This window comes from Pavona decussata, unplaced genomic scaffold (assembly GCF_977016875.1).
Source record: "Pavona decussata unplaced genomic scaffold, jaPavDecu1.1 SCAFFOLD_130, whole genome shotgun sequence".
In the NCBI taxonomy this organism is placed as follows: Eukaryota; Metazoa; Cnidaria; class Anthozoa; order Scleractinia; family Agariciidae; genus Pavona; species Pavona decussata.
Window position 1 is genome coordinate 980,020 of NW_028145544.1, and position 18,078 is coordinate 998,097.

The 18,078-nt window shown below is 40.3% G+C and overlaps 1 protein-coding gene across 1 annotated transcript; it reads right to left on the minus strand.

The window, feature by feature from the left end:
• Positions 1–3,340: 3,340 nt before the first annotated feature.
• LOC146468520 (achacin-like) lies at positions 3,341–14,574 on the minus strand. Its single transcript, XM_085124226.1, has 7 exons — positions 14,179–14,574; positions 9,134–9,313; positions 8,037–8,174; positions 7,574–7,616; positions 6,246–7,010; positions 5,435–5,635; positions 3,341–4,509 (listed from the first exon to the last, which is right to left on the minus strand). Exons 1-7 carry the CDS (start codon positions 14,459–14,461, stop codon positions 4,317–4,319), a joined length of 1,803 nt encoding a protein of 600 aa, XP_084980352.1. The 5' UTR covers positions 14,462–14,574; the 3' UTR covers positions 3,341–4,316.
• Positions 14,575–18,078: the final 3,504 nt, after the last annotated feature.

An 18,078-nucleotide genomic window follows, 5' to 3' on the forward strand; every position in this document is an offset into this window, starting at 1 on the left:
ACAGGAACAACGTTAGCTTTCTTCCAGTTCTGCGGGAAAGAATCAGTGCTTAATGACTTGTTAAACAGCTTACAAAGAGATGGTGCAATTGCAGAGGCTTTTTTCTTAATAAGTTTCGCTGAGATTTTATCAGGTCCTGTGGCTTTCGTGACATCAAGGGCTTCGAGCACGGATTGGACTTCGCTTGCCGTGAGCGTTATTTCCGACATATCAGGAGAGGGTAGTGCATTGGCAGCGCTTCCAGATACGATTACCTGGGTCGGCGAATGCACTGGCTGATATTGGCGTCGAGACTCAATCAGGAGTTGTATGCGATTTGGAATTCAGCTTCAATATAGACCAAAACGCTTTAGGTTTGTGTTGAGGTCGGACTCGACCGAACCAAGAAACTCATCACGGCTCAGTGTGCTGCAGCATTCGCTTAACTGTTTTGCGCAAGTTTTTTTTAACTTCTCCCTTTGGTGGCTCGAGGGAGATAATTTCAGCTTTTGTCTTATAGATTCCTTTTTCTTGATCAAATTAAGTATGGCACCAGACATCCAAGGTATGGGCTTCCGTCTCTTAAGCCTCTTGGTCTGTATATAGACAGACACCGCTACAAGAAACGTGTCTTTCCATTGATGCTAGTCGGTATTTATATCGTCATTGGCTATGATCGAAGAGAGGTTAATTGCTGACAGAGTCGTACGCAGAACCCCGGGGAGAGAACCCCGGGGAGGGGGGGGGGGGGGGGGGTACTCAACAGATGCTTTGGTAGGGAGGTGCGGCCCGGGCGTTCAAACCCTGACCCTGTTCAAGACACTATTCTATGATTTCCCTATCCCGTTTAAGACAGAATTCACAATTTTCAGACCCTATCTAAGACATTTAACCCAAAATCATACCCTGTTTAAGACTAGAATGAAATAAGAATACATCAGTTTCTTACTGTATTTTAATGCATTGACAATCAATAAATAACTGAAATAACAATGAATAACAATAGCGTCCATTGGCGGTCCTTTGCAGATTACGTTTACTTCACTGAAATATGCTTCGTTCTTCAAAAGCCCAATAAACAGACATCTAAGCTTATCCTGTTTAAGCCAATTAGGTCATGTAGCGATATCCTGTTTAAGACAGAAAGTAATGAAATAGATACCCCGTTCAAGACAAAACACCCTGAAAACCATACCCTATCGGGCCACACGTCCCCGTTAAGGTCACATAAGGGAGTCCCCCCCCCCCCCCCCCCCTGGGCGCAGACCCTCAAAGTCGCCTTTTGCATAATCGTAGACAAATCTCAGGGTTTTTGATAGGGCTTTTATGAAAGTTTTAAACTGGAAAATAATGACGCTGTGGTCTGTAAAAAAAAACCAGTATCTTTTGGAAACAACCAGTGTCGGTTACATTGACACGCTTCGACATGCTCGTGATTACAAGGTCAAGTATGTTGTTGCCACAAGTGCGTTTTTTATTGAGTTGTGTCAAGAGGTGTTCGTGAGGGGTTTCAATTAACACCCGGTACGCTGTGAATGGAGTCCCAGAAGATGTTTGGCAAATTAAAATCCACCGAAATTACCATATTGTCGAACTGGTCACAAACTTCATGCAGTAAATTATCGGATACATCCATTTAACTTGGGTCTCCATTGGGTGACCTATAGCAAAAACAGAATAAAATTCTTTGATCAATAAGCGTAGTAATTTCGGCAAAAATGATCTCAAGCTGTTGCAGCTCGGCTTCCGATTCAAGTTTAAATTCTTTGACAGGTTTGAGGGAGGCTGTTTTGATTGCGATAAGAACTCCACCACCACCTCGATCAGACCGACTTCTCCTAAATATTGTAAAGCCAGAATGCAATATTTCAGAGTTGCTGATATTTTGGTTCAACCATGTCTCATTGACGCATATAACGTCAGAGTTTTCTGCGTACACCAGGTCCTGGAAGCGGAGGTTACACACGGATTGTGGATTTGTTGTGCTGTCTTTGTGATAACTTTTTTTAAAAGCTTCTGGTATTTATCACGAGGCAATTGATCTTACCAGCAGTCGAAGCAGAAACCGGTCCAGGGTTAGGATTGATGCCACCAGACATCAAGAGGCGAAATGTAGCATCTGAGTTGTTGTAGTAACAAACGTGGCACATTTTCATTGCATGGCACAGTAATAAGTGTTGACTTAATAGCCAAAAACAGAAAAATAGCAATGGCTTTCACAGAGTCAACAATCCATTGAAGGAGTAATCGTTTTCGGGAAAACGGCAATAAAAATTGTGAGAATGAAATAAGGTAAAAGGAGTCCAAGACTAGCGGTACCTCCAAGACTACAGGTCGTTTTAGCACGCGCATGCTCAAACCTCAAAACGTACCACAGGGAAGACAAAATGACAACATCATCATATATATACATGGTTGAATCTCAGTTTTAGTCAGTAGGTGCCAACGAAAGGGATCTGTCTCATATGGTCAAGGGGCCGACTTATCCCTCCCTCACTGTCTTGTCGGGGACAAGGTATCGGAAAGTTTCGCGGAACCATCTCCGGCTGGCATAAGCGAACCGCGGGCCGAAATCTCGTGGTACATTTGTCATGGTACAACGCTCCGTCAAAGCGTCCAGAGGTACCGCTGTCGGCTGTTTTTTTCCTCTCTTTTTCAGCCATTTTGTCTTAAACATGCCACGTGGAAGACACATTTTAGTAACAGGATGATCACATTGATGTTAAGGCTGGCAAGTCACCCTAAGACATCGTAGGGAAAGAAGCGTTTTATTCATGTCTCTTGTCATGTCCTCGTCAAATTGTTTTAATTGTTGACGGGTATTGTGTACAATTCAAAGCCTTTAAGCCAATTGTGTAGAAACACGTTCCCTTGAAATATAACATCGATAAATACATTTACGCACAGGGAGGATTGCAACCCTTAGGTCTCCAAGATCAAGGGCCTGTTTCACAGGAAATTCCTCCGCGAATATGGACAAATTTTCGGGAAAATGTCAGGGAAACATGAAATAATTACGGCACAGCAGGATATTGAAACTCAGGAAATTCGAAATTTTTTCCTTGAATGTCACCGACAAATTGGGAGGATATTCCAAATTTCTGGAAGAGGGTAATTTTATCGTACAAAAATGTCTGAAGTGGCCCTTGTGCTTTTTACAGCCTTTTCGAGTAGAAGAAAAGCGCTGGTCATGTTCTGTCTAAAATAGTTTCACATAGAACATTGGAGCCCCTGTTATTTCCTGGCGCGCTAGTTGCCCGCCAAATTTCATTGGTAAAGACGGTGTTAGAGCGAAAAGTCAAATACGATTTTTTTACGAGCCTGACAGGGGTCCTGACAGGTAGGAAAAACAAACGAGACATTTTTTTACCCAGCTAAAACTAGTGTTTTAATAAAAAATTGTCAGCAAACTAGATATTTAGAAACGTTCCAGCCAGTTAACTCTCTAATATATTCAGTTCCCAGCCAGCTCTATTCCAGCCTGCAGAGCGGGTTTTTAGTCGAGCAATCCCGTCAGGTACTCCTGCTCAATGAAACGAAAAAAAGCCGGCCGAGGACCAAACATTGCACGTGTAGGCTGCGACCAATTATTAAGAATTCGACAGAAATAGTAACAGCTTACAGGAGCAAAATTTTAGCTACAGCCTAACATGAATTTTGCTGTCTATACAAATATTTTAAAATACTGATTTCTGAATATCATGAATACATGAAGATTATTTATCCTGCTTCTAATTTAATTATCTCGTATCAGTGTATTATAAAACTTATTTTACATCTCACAGCAAAACCTTCCTTGCTCGCGGAGATTCCACGTTGGTTCTCGAGTTAAAGAGAATGTAAAGAGCCATATGGTGCAAGAAACGCTCTTCCCTCTTCGAGTCTGGGTTTTGAGGTTATGTTCCCAGGCATATTAAGCTATAACTCCGCTAGCCGGATCTGTAGTTAGTATCTTGAGATAGTTTCGCGTCACGGTTATAGCTGCATTATGGCAACAATATTTCTTCGCGAAACAAGGCACAATCAGAACGGCACATACATTGAAATCGGAAGTGATTTACCGCACGGACTTTCCACGTTGTTCTGATTCAAACCCCAACTCGAATCACGACTTGAAATCCCGGCAAACAAGATCCGATTTGAAATCCTTACCGCAAATGTTACCCTATCTATCTATCTCTATCTGTTAGCAGAGGTTTCTCTTCAGTAATTTGTTATTTACTTCTTATATTTTTGACTCTTCTGTTTGATTTCACCGCAGGAAACAAACAAGGGGAAAAACAAAAACAAATACTAAGTTTATTTCTAAACCTACGGAAAGCTTCTTGTAACTAGCTTCAAAGCCATGACATCCTAAATTTCCAGCCCTCGTTTAAGGCTTCATTTGCGGATTGAATGGTGTCTTCTAGCCATCCACCAAAGTTGTGAAATGCCTTACCAACCAAGAAGACGTCATTTCCGATCAGCGGTCTCTTGGCCCAATTCTTGATCTCCGTTAAGTTAAACGACGAGCCAGGCTTCTGGAAATACCTACAGATGGATACAGAAGATTTTCACCAAGGAAAGAGCAAAACTCCTGTTATTTCAGAGTGGTACTGCAGATCAACATACAGTCATGTTGGATTTTCATGTCGTAATACGGTTGTTCAATTGTTTCACACAAAAGAACTTCCGCTCAGTGACAATAGCGGCAACCGTATTACGTCCTAAAATCCAAAATGGCGGCGTGCGGGAAATTTAAAAGCGAAAACAGAGGATAATCATATCTAATTTTTAGCACACTTGAATGTTATTTCTACTTTTCAAACTAAAATGTACAATTTAGACATTTCCAACAATTTGACGTCAAAGTTTGTTGCCAGAGTGGAGGTTCCAGTTTAATAAAAATAGGGAGCTAAAAGCAACGACGACGGCAACGGCAACGAAAACGTCACATGAAAATATATCTTTATTTTATTTGTGCTACTTCGCGATTATTTCAACTCGCTCAACTTTTACTAAAATGGCGAACTATCCTGGAACCAAATTGGTAGGAGTGGCGTACAAGTTAAGAAAGAAAACGAAAAATTTACCGTCGTGCGTTCACGTTCTCCACAAAACCTTAAATGTGGTCATTTCACGTTGTTGTTTTGCAGAGGACGGCAAAGAAATATACCAAAATGTAAAACGCACTTGCAGAGTGATTGTTTTTGCCCATTAAACCTATTGTTCTGCGGCGTTGTCGTTGCCGTCGCCGTCCTCTTTGTTTAACCTCCCTAATACCACAATATCACAACCTCGTTCCCAGGGCCTTTTCCCTGGTAACGAGGTTGACAATATCAGTCTAGAAAGTGAGATAGGAGGCGAGTCACACCATAACAAAGCAGTATCGGGATGGAGATGTGTATTCTGACTAGCGCGGGATAGAGCGGGACGGGAAAACGTATTTTATTATATTTAATTATGAGCTTCTTACCAGTATCCTTCTTCCCAATATTTGTAAACAGTAGCCAAAGGTTCCACAGGAATTGTTCTCTGAAACTTGTACTCCAAAGCTCTTTTCATTTCCCTGTCTACTGCCTCCTTAGAGACCTTCAAGATATTCCCCCACATATCGCTACACCCTCCGTTATTAGCAACTGTATGCAGCACCGCTGTACCGTTTGGACCAATGTCCCTGTAAAACAACAACAACAAAAGCAAACAGAAAAAAAAAACAAATGAACTTTTATTAGAGATAAGGGGATATATAAACATCATAATGAACCAGATAAAAACACGATTAGCAAATACACGTATAGAAACTGCTACCGAACAATTGCAAGCCACGATTGATTTGGGGTTTACTTTTAATTGAGGAAAGTTAGTGGTCCCAGTTTTCTTAAACCAATTACAAAGCATAGATAAGCAGACACAGCGGCAAAATGAGTGCGCATGCTCGTCACGAGTAAGCAATCTTACGCAGCGAAATGGCGGCATTTCTAAAATAATTCCCATTGTTTTTTTCATTTCGCGGGGATAAGCCCAAATCAAAATAGATAAGGTTGCCGCTTTCAGGAAAGGTTCCTTCGAACTTCCTCTATCACATATCTTATTCAACAAAAAAAATTTTTGTGGTAACAGGTGTGAATTTGGCGATTGAAGTGGAGCATTCGTAATCGATTCTCGCTCGAATCACAGATCTGCAGAGCATACGCACTCATTTTGCCGCTGTGTCAGATAAGCATGACTAAAGCAGATTTTGCGCTTTTTGCCATTTTTAGGGTCAATATTAAAGAAGCACTTACCTGTAAGGCATTGTGATTCCAAGACAGTAACTACTGGAAATAAACTGCTGCAAAGGCTCAAGGGAATTATTCTTCTGAGCAGCGACGGAATCATTCCACCATGCAGTTGGATAAACCGCTGCACCAGAGAATGCGGGCACACTTACAATGGACTTGAAGATATCATGACTGGTGATGCTTTGAATGACGTCGCCTGATAACATTTTAAGAGCTGGGGGCTCTACTGCAAGGACTGTTTTCTTTGCTTCAACAGTAAAGTTCGTTGTCAGAAGAACAAACTTGTCTCCTTTCTTGCTGATTGAGGTCACTGCTTCCTGAAGAAATATCGTGCCATTAAAATCTCGCACTTTTAGGTCGAGCTGTTCAATCATCTCAGACATGCCTCTGGGAGGCCTATCATCATCTTCAACTCCGTCTTCGTTAACTCTTTCTTCAAGATACTTCTTATAACTCTTTGGATTTATCGCTTGCATATAGCCGCCTTTAAAGCCATATACATCTTCCATCAGCTTAGCTCCCTCTGGCGACAAATAGCCGGACAGAAATGTCCCTGCTGTAGAGAAGTTGTTTGCATTTTTGTTTTGGAGATCTCGTGCAGTTTTCTTAATTGTCGCATTGCTCATTAGCGGGTTATCTGAGAGCGTGGGAAAAGCCTTCAGTTCCAGTGAGTCGAAATCCTTTGCATACACACCGCGAGCCTCAACACGACTGACTTTCGGCCTCCACGAAGGACGATTACCGATGCCGAGCTCGGCCAAAGTATCGCTGAAAATACAAAACAAGTACAAGGGATATTGACCGTAGGCTTGTGAGAGAGATGAAATATTTCTCGGTACAGGACATGATCATTTCTGATTAAAGTACTAGTAACTTCACTCTTTAAGAATTGTGCTTTCTATTTTCAGTTTTTTTACACTAACGGCAGCGGAAAAACACAGGCCAAATTTTTTTTAAGACGGACAACGGATTCTCGTTTTTGTCAGTACTATGCGTTCAATCGCAGACGATTTGGTCGTCGTTAGCATTGAGTATAAACCGCTACATTAGTAATCTTGTTATTCCGTCTACACCTAAGAGGTATTTTTCCTTTGCTGGGGACAAAAATTCTTTAAAACTTTGCCGTCACCATCATACATAACAACGTACGAGTAACCGCCCTAGAATACGAAACGAAACAACCTCAAAAAGAAAAGCAACGATAACGAGAGAAGTGCGGACATATCGCGTTCGACCGCCTGTGAGACAAGAAAATGTTTTATGTCCGAGACTACTAGAGAATGTTCTCTTGCTGCGATTAGATGTTACTTATATACTGGTTCATATCTTACCTTAGACCATAACTCATCCCAGGTCGATTCCACTCCCCAAGACCTGCAATGAAGGTAAAAACAACTTACAGCCCTGTTCTTGAACGAATAGGAAACCGATCAACATGTTTCAAGTCTGTTTTTTTTTAAACATCAGTGAGCCACCCTTTAGCTATGTTAGTTTTCTATGTTGTTGGCAAAAAATATTTTCTGGGGACAAGTACTTTTCTCAAACAATAAACGCCTTTTCTATCCTTTCTTATGTTCTATCTTTATCAATTACCACCAACACAACTGCATTGAAATTAAGCATGCTGTTTCCTTTTATTTTCTAACCTCAAATTCTTTCGTTAAATTTTAATACAACCCTTCTAATTATGCGCTATTGTGCTGTACTTAATAACGAAGAGCTTGCTGCTTCATTTTTACTTCTCTTATTTCTTGTTTCAAAATGAAACAGTCATTGTAAGTGCTACAAACTAACCTACTGTGACATTTGGAGCTTCGGGGAAACGGTGATCCAAGATTTTCCCCCCAAGACGATTTTCTTTCTCAAAAATGCAAACGTCTGTTTCTGTTTTGGCTTTCAGGAGCGCATACGCCAAGAGCAGACCACCAGTTCCTGAGAATTGATAAAACACGATCAGTGGTAAAATTACACCATTTTCAGTGTTTTCGACTGATTTTTTATTATGACTCAAGGGTCCTATACATTTTGTAGTCTGAGTTAGTCTTTATGTACCCTTTCTACTTGTTTCTCTTCAAGCCGTATGGATCAGAGTATGTTTGAAGTGTTCCAGGGAAGGGTTTTGAAGGTCTTCTTTTGCTTTGAAAATCTACCAGACACTAGTTTTAACAACATATTACAAGTGCCGTGGCCATGTGTAAAACATCCACTTGAGCTTAACGCTGAGAACCTTACAAACCCATGAAAGACAATTTGTATCGGAGCAGAAAAAATGAACAGCTGGATAAATTACATCTGTAGAACTTGAGGCCCTTTCACCGTGGTCAACGCGACAGACAAGATGCACATTGACCATAGCAAAGTAAGCAGAAGATATCTCGACATCTCTCTCCTCACCAGAGGCCTCTTTGGCTCTTTCGGGATCGAGCGAGACAAATAGGGAACTGGGGAGAGGGGACTAGCAAGTAGCGGGGTGGGGGGGGAGGGGGAAAGGTGTTATGGGAACGGAGAAGAAAGAGAGATTTTCCCGTCGTCCCCGTGCCCGCTTTTGCTCCATTTCCGTTTTTTTTTTTTCCTATTTAATTTCCGACTTTTCGCTCCTTTTTGTGAACGAGCCTCTGCTGGGGAGACAGTCACGACATGTTAGACTTAACTTTACAAAAAAAACCTTGATAGTGTGTCTTCTACCAGACTTGATTCTCATGACGAATCTTCCGTAACCCTTCACAATCCCTTTTTTTCTGTGCTTACGCTGAGTTCCAAAAAAAGCAATTACTGGGAAGAGCATAAGCTCAGATTCCACTCTGTGTGTTATTCAAAGGAAGGTGCAAAGAACTCAACGGTAAAACGTAGGCACACGCGGCAAACGGGGGCTGTGACTAATCTTATCTTACCTCCGCCCACTATGGCTACTTCACATTTCAAGGGAGTTTTGTCATCTGGTGGAGTGGTTGGTTGTGTACATGGAGATGACTCTGAGGGCTGGCTTGTGGATTGTGGCTTAGTTGGTTCGCCTGTTCCGGTGCCAGGCTCTCCTGTTGTTGAGGTACCCTCGCTGGAGGTATGTTTATCAGCTGGTATTCAAAGAAATTGTTAACTGTCAAGTGATAGTAGCATAAGGGGTTGATATAGCCTGTAGCCAATCATATAGTGGTATATCGAACACATGACCTTAGTGGACCAATCAGACTCTAAGTAATGTGTTACTCATTAGTTCGATTGATTGATTAATTGATTGATTGATTGATTGATTGATTGATTGATTGATTGATTGATTGATTGATTGATTGATTGATTGATTGATTGATTGATTGATTGAAGCACTATCCCTCATTTCGCCACAGCTATGGTGGGCCCCTAGGTGGACCCGGAGAAGCCGCGACACTATTGTTGTTGTTGTCTTTCGTTCGCTACCTTTGCAGTCGGGAACACAGACTAGAGGTTATCATACAGCTGTATGGCCAATGGCCAAATTGTAGCCAAAGGAGGGGGGTTTATTTTAGGGGGAAGGGGGGGGGGGGGGGCGAGTATTCAAGGATTTACGGTAGAAGTCTTGGATCGGCGCGGAGAGTGGGGAGAGCAATTTCTTTTACGAGTCCCCTCCTTCTTTCCAACTAATTTTTAATTTAAACTTTGATTAATGAACTTGAAATTTTACGACCAGAGTCGATCTCTTTTTTCTGTAAATCCTATTTTTTTTTAGTTTTTCCAAGTCTCGAATTTTGGCACGGGCCAGAAAATGACGTCAAAATATTGTTGCGAAATTTTAATTTTAGTACTTTGTATTGATGGTTTCCAAAAAACTTGCTACAAGGACCTCAGAACTGAAAATCTGTAATATGTCAATCCGCGCAAATTAAAAGATCGATGTATTCAAATTTGAATTTTCTATCATTTTACCTTGTCACTACTTGGGGGCATGGAGCAGGACGCTGTGTATTCTAAAGCGTGCGTGACAGTTGGTTCTTGACTTACAGGTCATGTGAACTGCATGTATTTTACACTGATTTGGGTTGAGGTTACCGTGGTCGGACCCCCCTTCAATGTCTGAAGGGATACAAATAACTTTTCAAACATTGTTTCAAAATAGAACCATTCTGCAAACATTAACTTCGAGTGTCAACTGTTTTGGTTTGCTTAAGTGTTTATGTAGCATTCAAGCACTCGAAGAGTAACTTAACAGAAATTTGCTTGAAGTGCGTGCTTTGTAACCATCTTAATTTAAACTCAGTCGAGTGTTTTGTGAGTTTAAAGGTATATTTACTCATGATGCGGGTGGATGATATGACGTCATAGCAGTGTTAATTGTAAGGTAAGTAACTGTCCAATCCAGAGCCTAGACATTCAATTACCATGATATCATCAATATTATTGCAACTTAAACAAACATCGCGGAAAGGACGTTCAATATGAAATATGTTGTTCCGTCGCTTTCCCATTACGAAACAGGAAAAAGGTACTCGACCTCAAAATTTCATCTTGTGACGTCAGAGTGAGCGCTGACATGCATGTGAAAGCAGCACATATGACGACCCCGAGATTCCTACGGGTAAAAATTCACCGTTCAACTCAAACTCTACGTTTTTGTTATTTTGAAAGCCTTTCAATAGAGAACATAACTATGTTTTGCTATTCTACGTCGTGAAAAGCTTTTACGGTCTGTCAACACCAACTCCAACCGACAAAGAATTGGTAAATCGCAGAATTGTATCTATCGACATGTCATTGTGGTCTTGTTAGTTTATTGTGCGTAAACATTACAGAAAACTAAAACAAAACAAAATATAATTTGCCTTTCGAAATGGATTGGATAAGTGTTAACTATAACCAAAGAACTGAAGATCGTGACAAATTCTTTAAAGTGCGTAGTTTCCGCCATTTGCATATGAATTCATGTTATTCAAAGATGACGGAAAACAAACTTTAGGTCAAGACCTTTTAAGAAGAGCTGTCAATAAAAAGCATTTTTTATATTAAAAAGCTTCTACTAAAACAATCCAGATATAGGAAAGTTTGAATTTGTTTTTCATCGTGATAACAACTTCAAGAAAAATAAAGAAGACATCACTTTCTTTCTGAGATTTCGAGTTCATCATCTCTCCATCGTCCCTTCAGCATCACGTACTAGACATTTTTAAGTGTCGGGGCCATAAGCCATTTGATAAATAATTCATACACAACCATCGAAAACACTTCCTTTCATGAGAAATATTTGTATGCAAAATCGGAACGACACGGTTTTAAATTGTTTCAAGGTTCCCACGAACCAGTGAGTGATCACTTACTACACAACAGCCCTGTTGATTGAGGCAGCAGAAATTTCCACACCAACACCTAAGGAAGTCTTTCTTGAGGGAGAACAATTGCGTCCACTCTTGCAACAAGGAAAGTGTCTATTATCTTAACAGGCTTATTTGTTGTGCAATTTACCACCATTTTACCGAGCATATACAGGCAAAAACTAACGAAAGAAAAGTCCTACGTTTCGGCGACATCTTGGCGCCATTGTCAAGGGAAACTAAAATTAAATATGCATATTTTTAAAATTTTAGTTTCCCTTGACAATGGCGCAAAGATGTCGCCGAAACGTAGGACTTTTCTTTCGTTAGTTTTTCCCTGTATATTTTTATCTAAATCATTGTCGATTATTATTTTACCGAGAATCAGTTTTATTGAATATTATTGCCAGCGCCCTTGAAAGAGGAAATTGGAAAGGAACTTGATACTGTTCTCGATAGCATGTTCAGATAAGAGTTGAAAAGGAATCTTGAAGGGGTATCTGTAAAACGCGGACCGGATGGCTGCGGATGGCGGATGGCGGATGGCGGATGGCGGATGGCGGATGGGAAAATGCGGATGGAAAAATGCGGATGACAAAATAAAATAAAAAAATGAAAAAAATGAAAAAAATGAAATAAAATAGAAGGTATAAATATATAAATAGACAGATTAACAAGAAGAAAAAAATTGAATGGAAAATAAAAACAACAATAAACAAAGGACTAACGTTACCCGAAAAAAACCGCCAGTAAACAAAGAAGGGCGCTGGGACTTAAAGAGACCACTAAACCAACCATCAATTTGCTTTTAGTCGGTAGTCTTCATAAGACGTGTTAATACTCCTTGCGTTCCGTTCGTTGAATCGCTTTCTTTGCTTCCCGGTTTTTCACTTGTATTTCTTCTATTAAACATGGCATAATGGGGTTGACAGGCCTAAGGATAGGATTTGAACCGTGTAATAACTATACATTATCTTGCAGCTTTTGTCAGATTGCCAGGCCCGGCTATTTGCTTTTGTTGCAAGATGCTGTGCTTCTTATTACGGTTATTTGTCCCTTGATCCGTTCTCAAATCCTATCCTTACAACGATAAAAAAGAGAGGCTATACTCTCACCAGACGCACTGAAATGAGCCATACCAAGCCTAAACTAAATGCCACAAACGGCTTAAGAACGACAGTCGCTAAATTATAAACGGAAACGTAACAACAAGAGGTCAAAATGACCTTTGAGATCAATTACAACACATGCGACAGTTAAACACATGGCTTTGTTTAGTGTCTATTGCGCAAATCCTCCAAATCATAGATGGCATTTAATAAGAAGAAAATCCAGCGCTAAAAGAAAATTTTACCGGGAGCACCGCTCTTTTCATAGAGAAAAGGATGTTCTTTGGAAGACATAACCCGTGAGGGCAAAACTCTTATTTAGGCTAAACACGCACATGAGAGTCGCGTAGGCCTGTCAACCCCATTATGCCATGTTTAATAGAAGAAATACAAGTGAAAAACCGGGAAGCAAAGAAAGCGATTCAACGAACGGAACGCAAGGAGTATTAACACGTCTTATGAAGACTACCGACTAAAAGCAAATTGATGGTTGGTTTAGTGGTCTCTTTAAGTCCCAGCGCCGTTCTTTGTTTACTGGCGGTTTTTTTCGGGTAACGTTAGTCCTTTGTTTATTGTTGTTTTTATTTTCCATTCAATTTTTTTCTTCTTGTTAATCTGTCTATTTATATATTTATACCTTCTATTTTATTTCATTTTTTTCATTTTTTTCATTTTTTTATTTTATTTTGTCATCCGCATTTTTCCATCCGCATTTTCCCATCCGCCATCCGCCATCCGCAGCCATCCGGTCCGCGTTTTACAGATACCCATCTTGAAGACGATGTGCAGAGCGAACCAATAAAATTTGTAAAGCTGCTTGACCTTAATGAAATATTAATCTTGCTACAATAAAATCCCAAGTAATATTTCTGTGGAAGCCTGTTTGTGTTATAATTGATTATATTGCTAATTAGCATGCGTGCAGTGGGATCACAACGGCTAGCCAAAGTCACGCTAACCATTTCTATAGATCGTAAGTTGGGTGCTCAGTTTCAAGCTGTTGGAACTGGGCTCCCAAGTCAGGAAGTTTGCAAATAGAATACTCTCCTTGAATGCTAGTCCTTCGAATTTCTTGAAAATGGTTAGCGCCTTTTTGGGAATGTTCAACTTAGAGGATTAAATTGTCGACCATCCCTTCAAAATAGTGCATTCCATTAACAAATTGACCCGGCTCGAGGTCTGGTCGGCTATATAGTTCTCGCAAATGAAATGACTCTTTAACGTTCAAATCTTCGAAACTTACAACTTGAGGCCAGTTGTGGTCCGGACTGGAGGAAATACTTAAAATGGACTGAAAAGCATTGTTAGGCTAACCGAAACTAGCCAGTTGAACAGCACGGATATCACTCTCGTAGGAAAATGATATTTCCCACTCATCGGTTGTCATTTGTCATGAACGATTCCGTGGAACGTTTTAAAACGACATGCAATACATATTTTGATAAGAATATTAACCAGCCTCTTTCACCCTCCCTTCGTATATGTATTTATGCATGATACAAGAAAGCAAACATAATTTTCTAAGCAAAGCATTTGAGTGAGTTAGCCTACCTTCCTTCCTCACGACAGTAGGTGCAACTCTGGATTCTTTCTCGGAGTACCTAAGATCCGTGTTCCCAGGACCAAACATGGCGATCAGAAGACCCATCACTGTCATGATACCTGCTACAACGAGCAGAAAAACAAGAACTTTCCAGACTCGAAAGGAACATGTTTTGTGGAAACAATCACACAGGCCGCATTTTTTGTTAACATAGTGTTCTTGGTTCTTCAAATCATAACCTTCGCTGATATTCAGAGTTGTTTTACTATCGAACTTGTTCATGTTCGACATTTCGCCCAGAATGAGCCTGTGAAGGCCGGGATATATTCTATGAAATCGCGACTGTCTGTTTCTTATTATAGACAGGCAAGTTTGTTGAAACTTGATTCCATAGACCCAGATAACCCCAAGCCATTTAAATGACGTGTGACGTGCAACCACTCCCACACGACGGAAGGAAGAGTTGAGAGTGAAACGTAACATTCTCAGACATGAAAAACCAACTAAACTGAAATTAAAAAACCGGAAAACCTTTTAGATTTTTTTTTTGTGAAGTATCGAAAAGGAAACATTACAACAAAAATGAACTTCGCTGAACGATGAGATTCCACAAACCGGCTAAAAATGTGTGGGCCACTTTGTTCACCTTAATAAACAGCGTCACAGGAAAGAACTGTACAGAAGCTTTCATTTGAATGGTCACACTTAATGATTTCACACACTGACTCAAGAGTTAAATCCACATTAACTGATTTAAGGTAAACTATGGAGATGAAGGTTAAACGGGAAATTTTCTGGTTTTATCTTGTGTTTTCCTTCTTCACCTTGCTTCGCTGACGAGATTTTAAACTGTATTCTTAGAATTAGTACATGTCTGCACTCTCATCCAAACATTTTTTATTTTCAAGCAGTAATGTTTTTGTAAAGAAAAATAATAATATAATATAATAATAATAATAATAATAATAACAATATAATAATAATAATAATAATAATAATTATAGTAATAATAATAATAATACACATTTGTAAACAAATTCGAAGCCAAGGCTTTAATAATAATAATAATAATAATAATAATAATAATAATAATAATAATAATAATAATAACAGTATACAAAATTCCAAGCCAAGGCTTGTTCAAATGCGCATTAGTCTCACTGTTGGTGGTCTATACTCTTCTGGCGCATATTATGTTGCAACTATCCGACTTCCTGTCCACTGGGCCGGTCAGTTTTTGCCGGTCGTATGCCTGGACGTCTGGTTTCCCCATCCAAGGTGACTATACAACTGGTGTAGACTGCAAATGACGTGAAATGCTGCCTTGTTTGTCAAAGCAAGCCATGTCTGTTTGAAAGCGTGTTATTGAAATTCTTTGACAGAGATCTACAGCTATTTACATATGATGTACAGACGGATTATCTCTTAACAACAACAGCTCTCCCCGCGAGCTAAAAATATTTGCACGTCAGTGAATGACCTCAAAGGAAGGAAACTTTACATCAACACGTAAACGGAAACGAGCGGAAATGCGCGGGTGAAATGAATTCAACCCTTTGTGTTTTAGGCGTTCCAGTTTATGACGGCGTTTGAAACTGTTTATTAATCCTGCTGTTGCTGTGGAAAGTTAGTGACTAATTCATATCGAGCTTGCATCAGTCTTAAAATAGAAAGACGTCAAGTTCCTTTCGACATATTTTATTCGGGAAAGTGCGCATTGCTAATTGCTGTAGTTTATCACTTAATAAGCAAATACAGGAGTTTGAAAAATCGTTTGCAGACATCACTTCGCAAATTCACACTTTATGTTGCAGTTAGTACGCAACTGCCCTCCTGTCACGGGAAACTGCGTGTTTGATTGAAAGGCGCGCCCGTTTACTGTCTCTTGATCTTGTCCCTTGTCGCGTACCAGGTGCAGCGGACACGGGGTATTGTGCACTGGAGATTGGGAAGTGTCAACCCGGGGGGGGTACTCCCCTATATAAGGTATATAGGTATGTGCCACCCCAAAGGGTATGGTTTTTGAGCCGTTTTGGTCTGAAATAGGGTATAGATTTTGACAATTACGGTCTGAAATCGGGTCGGGTTTTTGGGGCGGGGAACATTTACGAAAGCTTACAAACGTATTTTTCTTCTCAGTACGTAACTGGAACGACTAACTGATAGCGAGAAAAAGAAATAGATAAACTATGTCATTCCAGCTTACTTTTACTCCTTGCGTCAACTTCCGTTCGGCACTGATGCATAATTATCAGGTCTGAAAACGGGTGTGAATTTTAGAGGTCAGGTCTGAAAACGGGTGTGGAAAATGGCATGTTTAGGTCTGAAATAGGGTCGGGATTTGAAGACCCGGGCGGCACACCCCCACCAAGAATTCCGGGGAGTACCCCCCCCCCCCCCGGGAGTGTCAACCACAGTATAAAATTCAACAGCATTTTAAAATACGATCACCAATTCTTCTAAATTATTGTACACATGCAGTAATAAGGCTGATCCTGACTAAAGAGCTAAAGAAACTCCAACGTTACGAATTAGAAAACAGGAATGGCTAGCAACGTAATTGATTGAAACAGTGAACAAGAGTACATGAAAATACGGGCGTAAAAACTTGATAAATGTAACAGAACAGAAACGTATCTTATATAAATCAAAACAAAACGAAGCTTAATTACGTAATCAAGTTCTCTTTGATTAAATGTTCATTGTTCATCACATCTCTAATTAAGATGCCTCCGATCACCAGGCTTATAATCGTAATAATCATATCCTCTTATTGTCCAATAAGGTCAGACAAAGCTCCTGTTAAATTGACATAATATCTTGCTGTTTAAAGTCAGACGTAATCCCGTTTGCATGTTTGAGGAACTGAGAAATCCGTACGGGAACGAGGCTGAGCTAGTAATGACCAGCACAAGTTCATCACGCAGCAGACCAGCTGGGGCACATGCGCAGTAGAGTCCGCTTGAGACTAATTTGCATACAACTCATCACGGGATTTTTGCTTTTCCGCCATTACAAACGTTTTAAAGAACGTTGTAAATAAAACATATATTCAGCAAACGTTTCGAAGATAAACGCAATTCAAACAGGTGAAAACAGCTTCCTGAACTCTCAGACGGTATTTGAAAAAGTTGGGCCAAAGTAATTCTCATCAACGCGCGCATGCGCCTGGAGTGACATAGTCTCTTTAATTCCCAGTCCACCTAGATGCCATCCCGTACCAGGAACCCACCAGCAGAATCCTTCCCTTTGAAGGAGGCTGTTTTGATTGCGATAAGAACTCTACCACCACCTCGATCAGACCGTTCTCTCCTATAATAATTGTAAAGCCAGAATGCAATATTTCAGAGTTGCTGATATTTTGGTTCAACCAAGCCTCATTGACGCATATAACGCATATAACGTCAGAGGCAATTGATCTTACCAGCAGTCGAAGCAGAAACCGGTCCAGGGTTAGGATTGATGTCACCAGACATCAAGCGGCGAAAGGTAGCATCTGAGTTGTTCTTATAACAAACGTGGCACATTTTCATTACATGGTACATGGCACGGTAATTAGTGTTGACTTGATAGCCAAAAACAGAAAAATAGAAACGGCTTTCACAGAGCTCTTCGAGTGACGACCTGATTCCCTTAACAATGTCAACAATCCATCGAAGGAGCAATCGTTTTCGGTAATAAAAATTGTAAAAATGAAACAAGGTGAAAGGAGTTCAAGACTGGCAGTACCTCCAAGACTACAGGTCGTTTTAGCACGCGCATGCTCAAACCTCAAAACGTACCACATGGAAGACAAAATGACTAAATTGTCATATATATACATGGCTGAATCTCATTTTAAGTCAGTAAGGTGGAACTGGGGTGCCAACGGAAGGGATCCGTCTCATATGGTCTAGGGGCCGACTTTT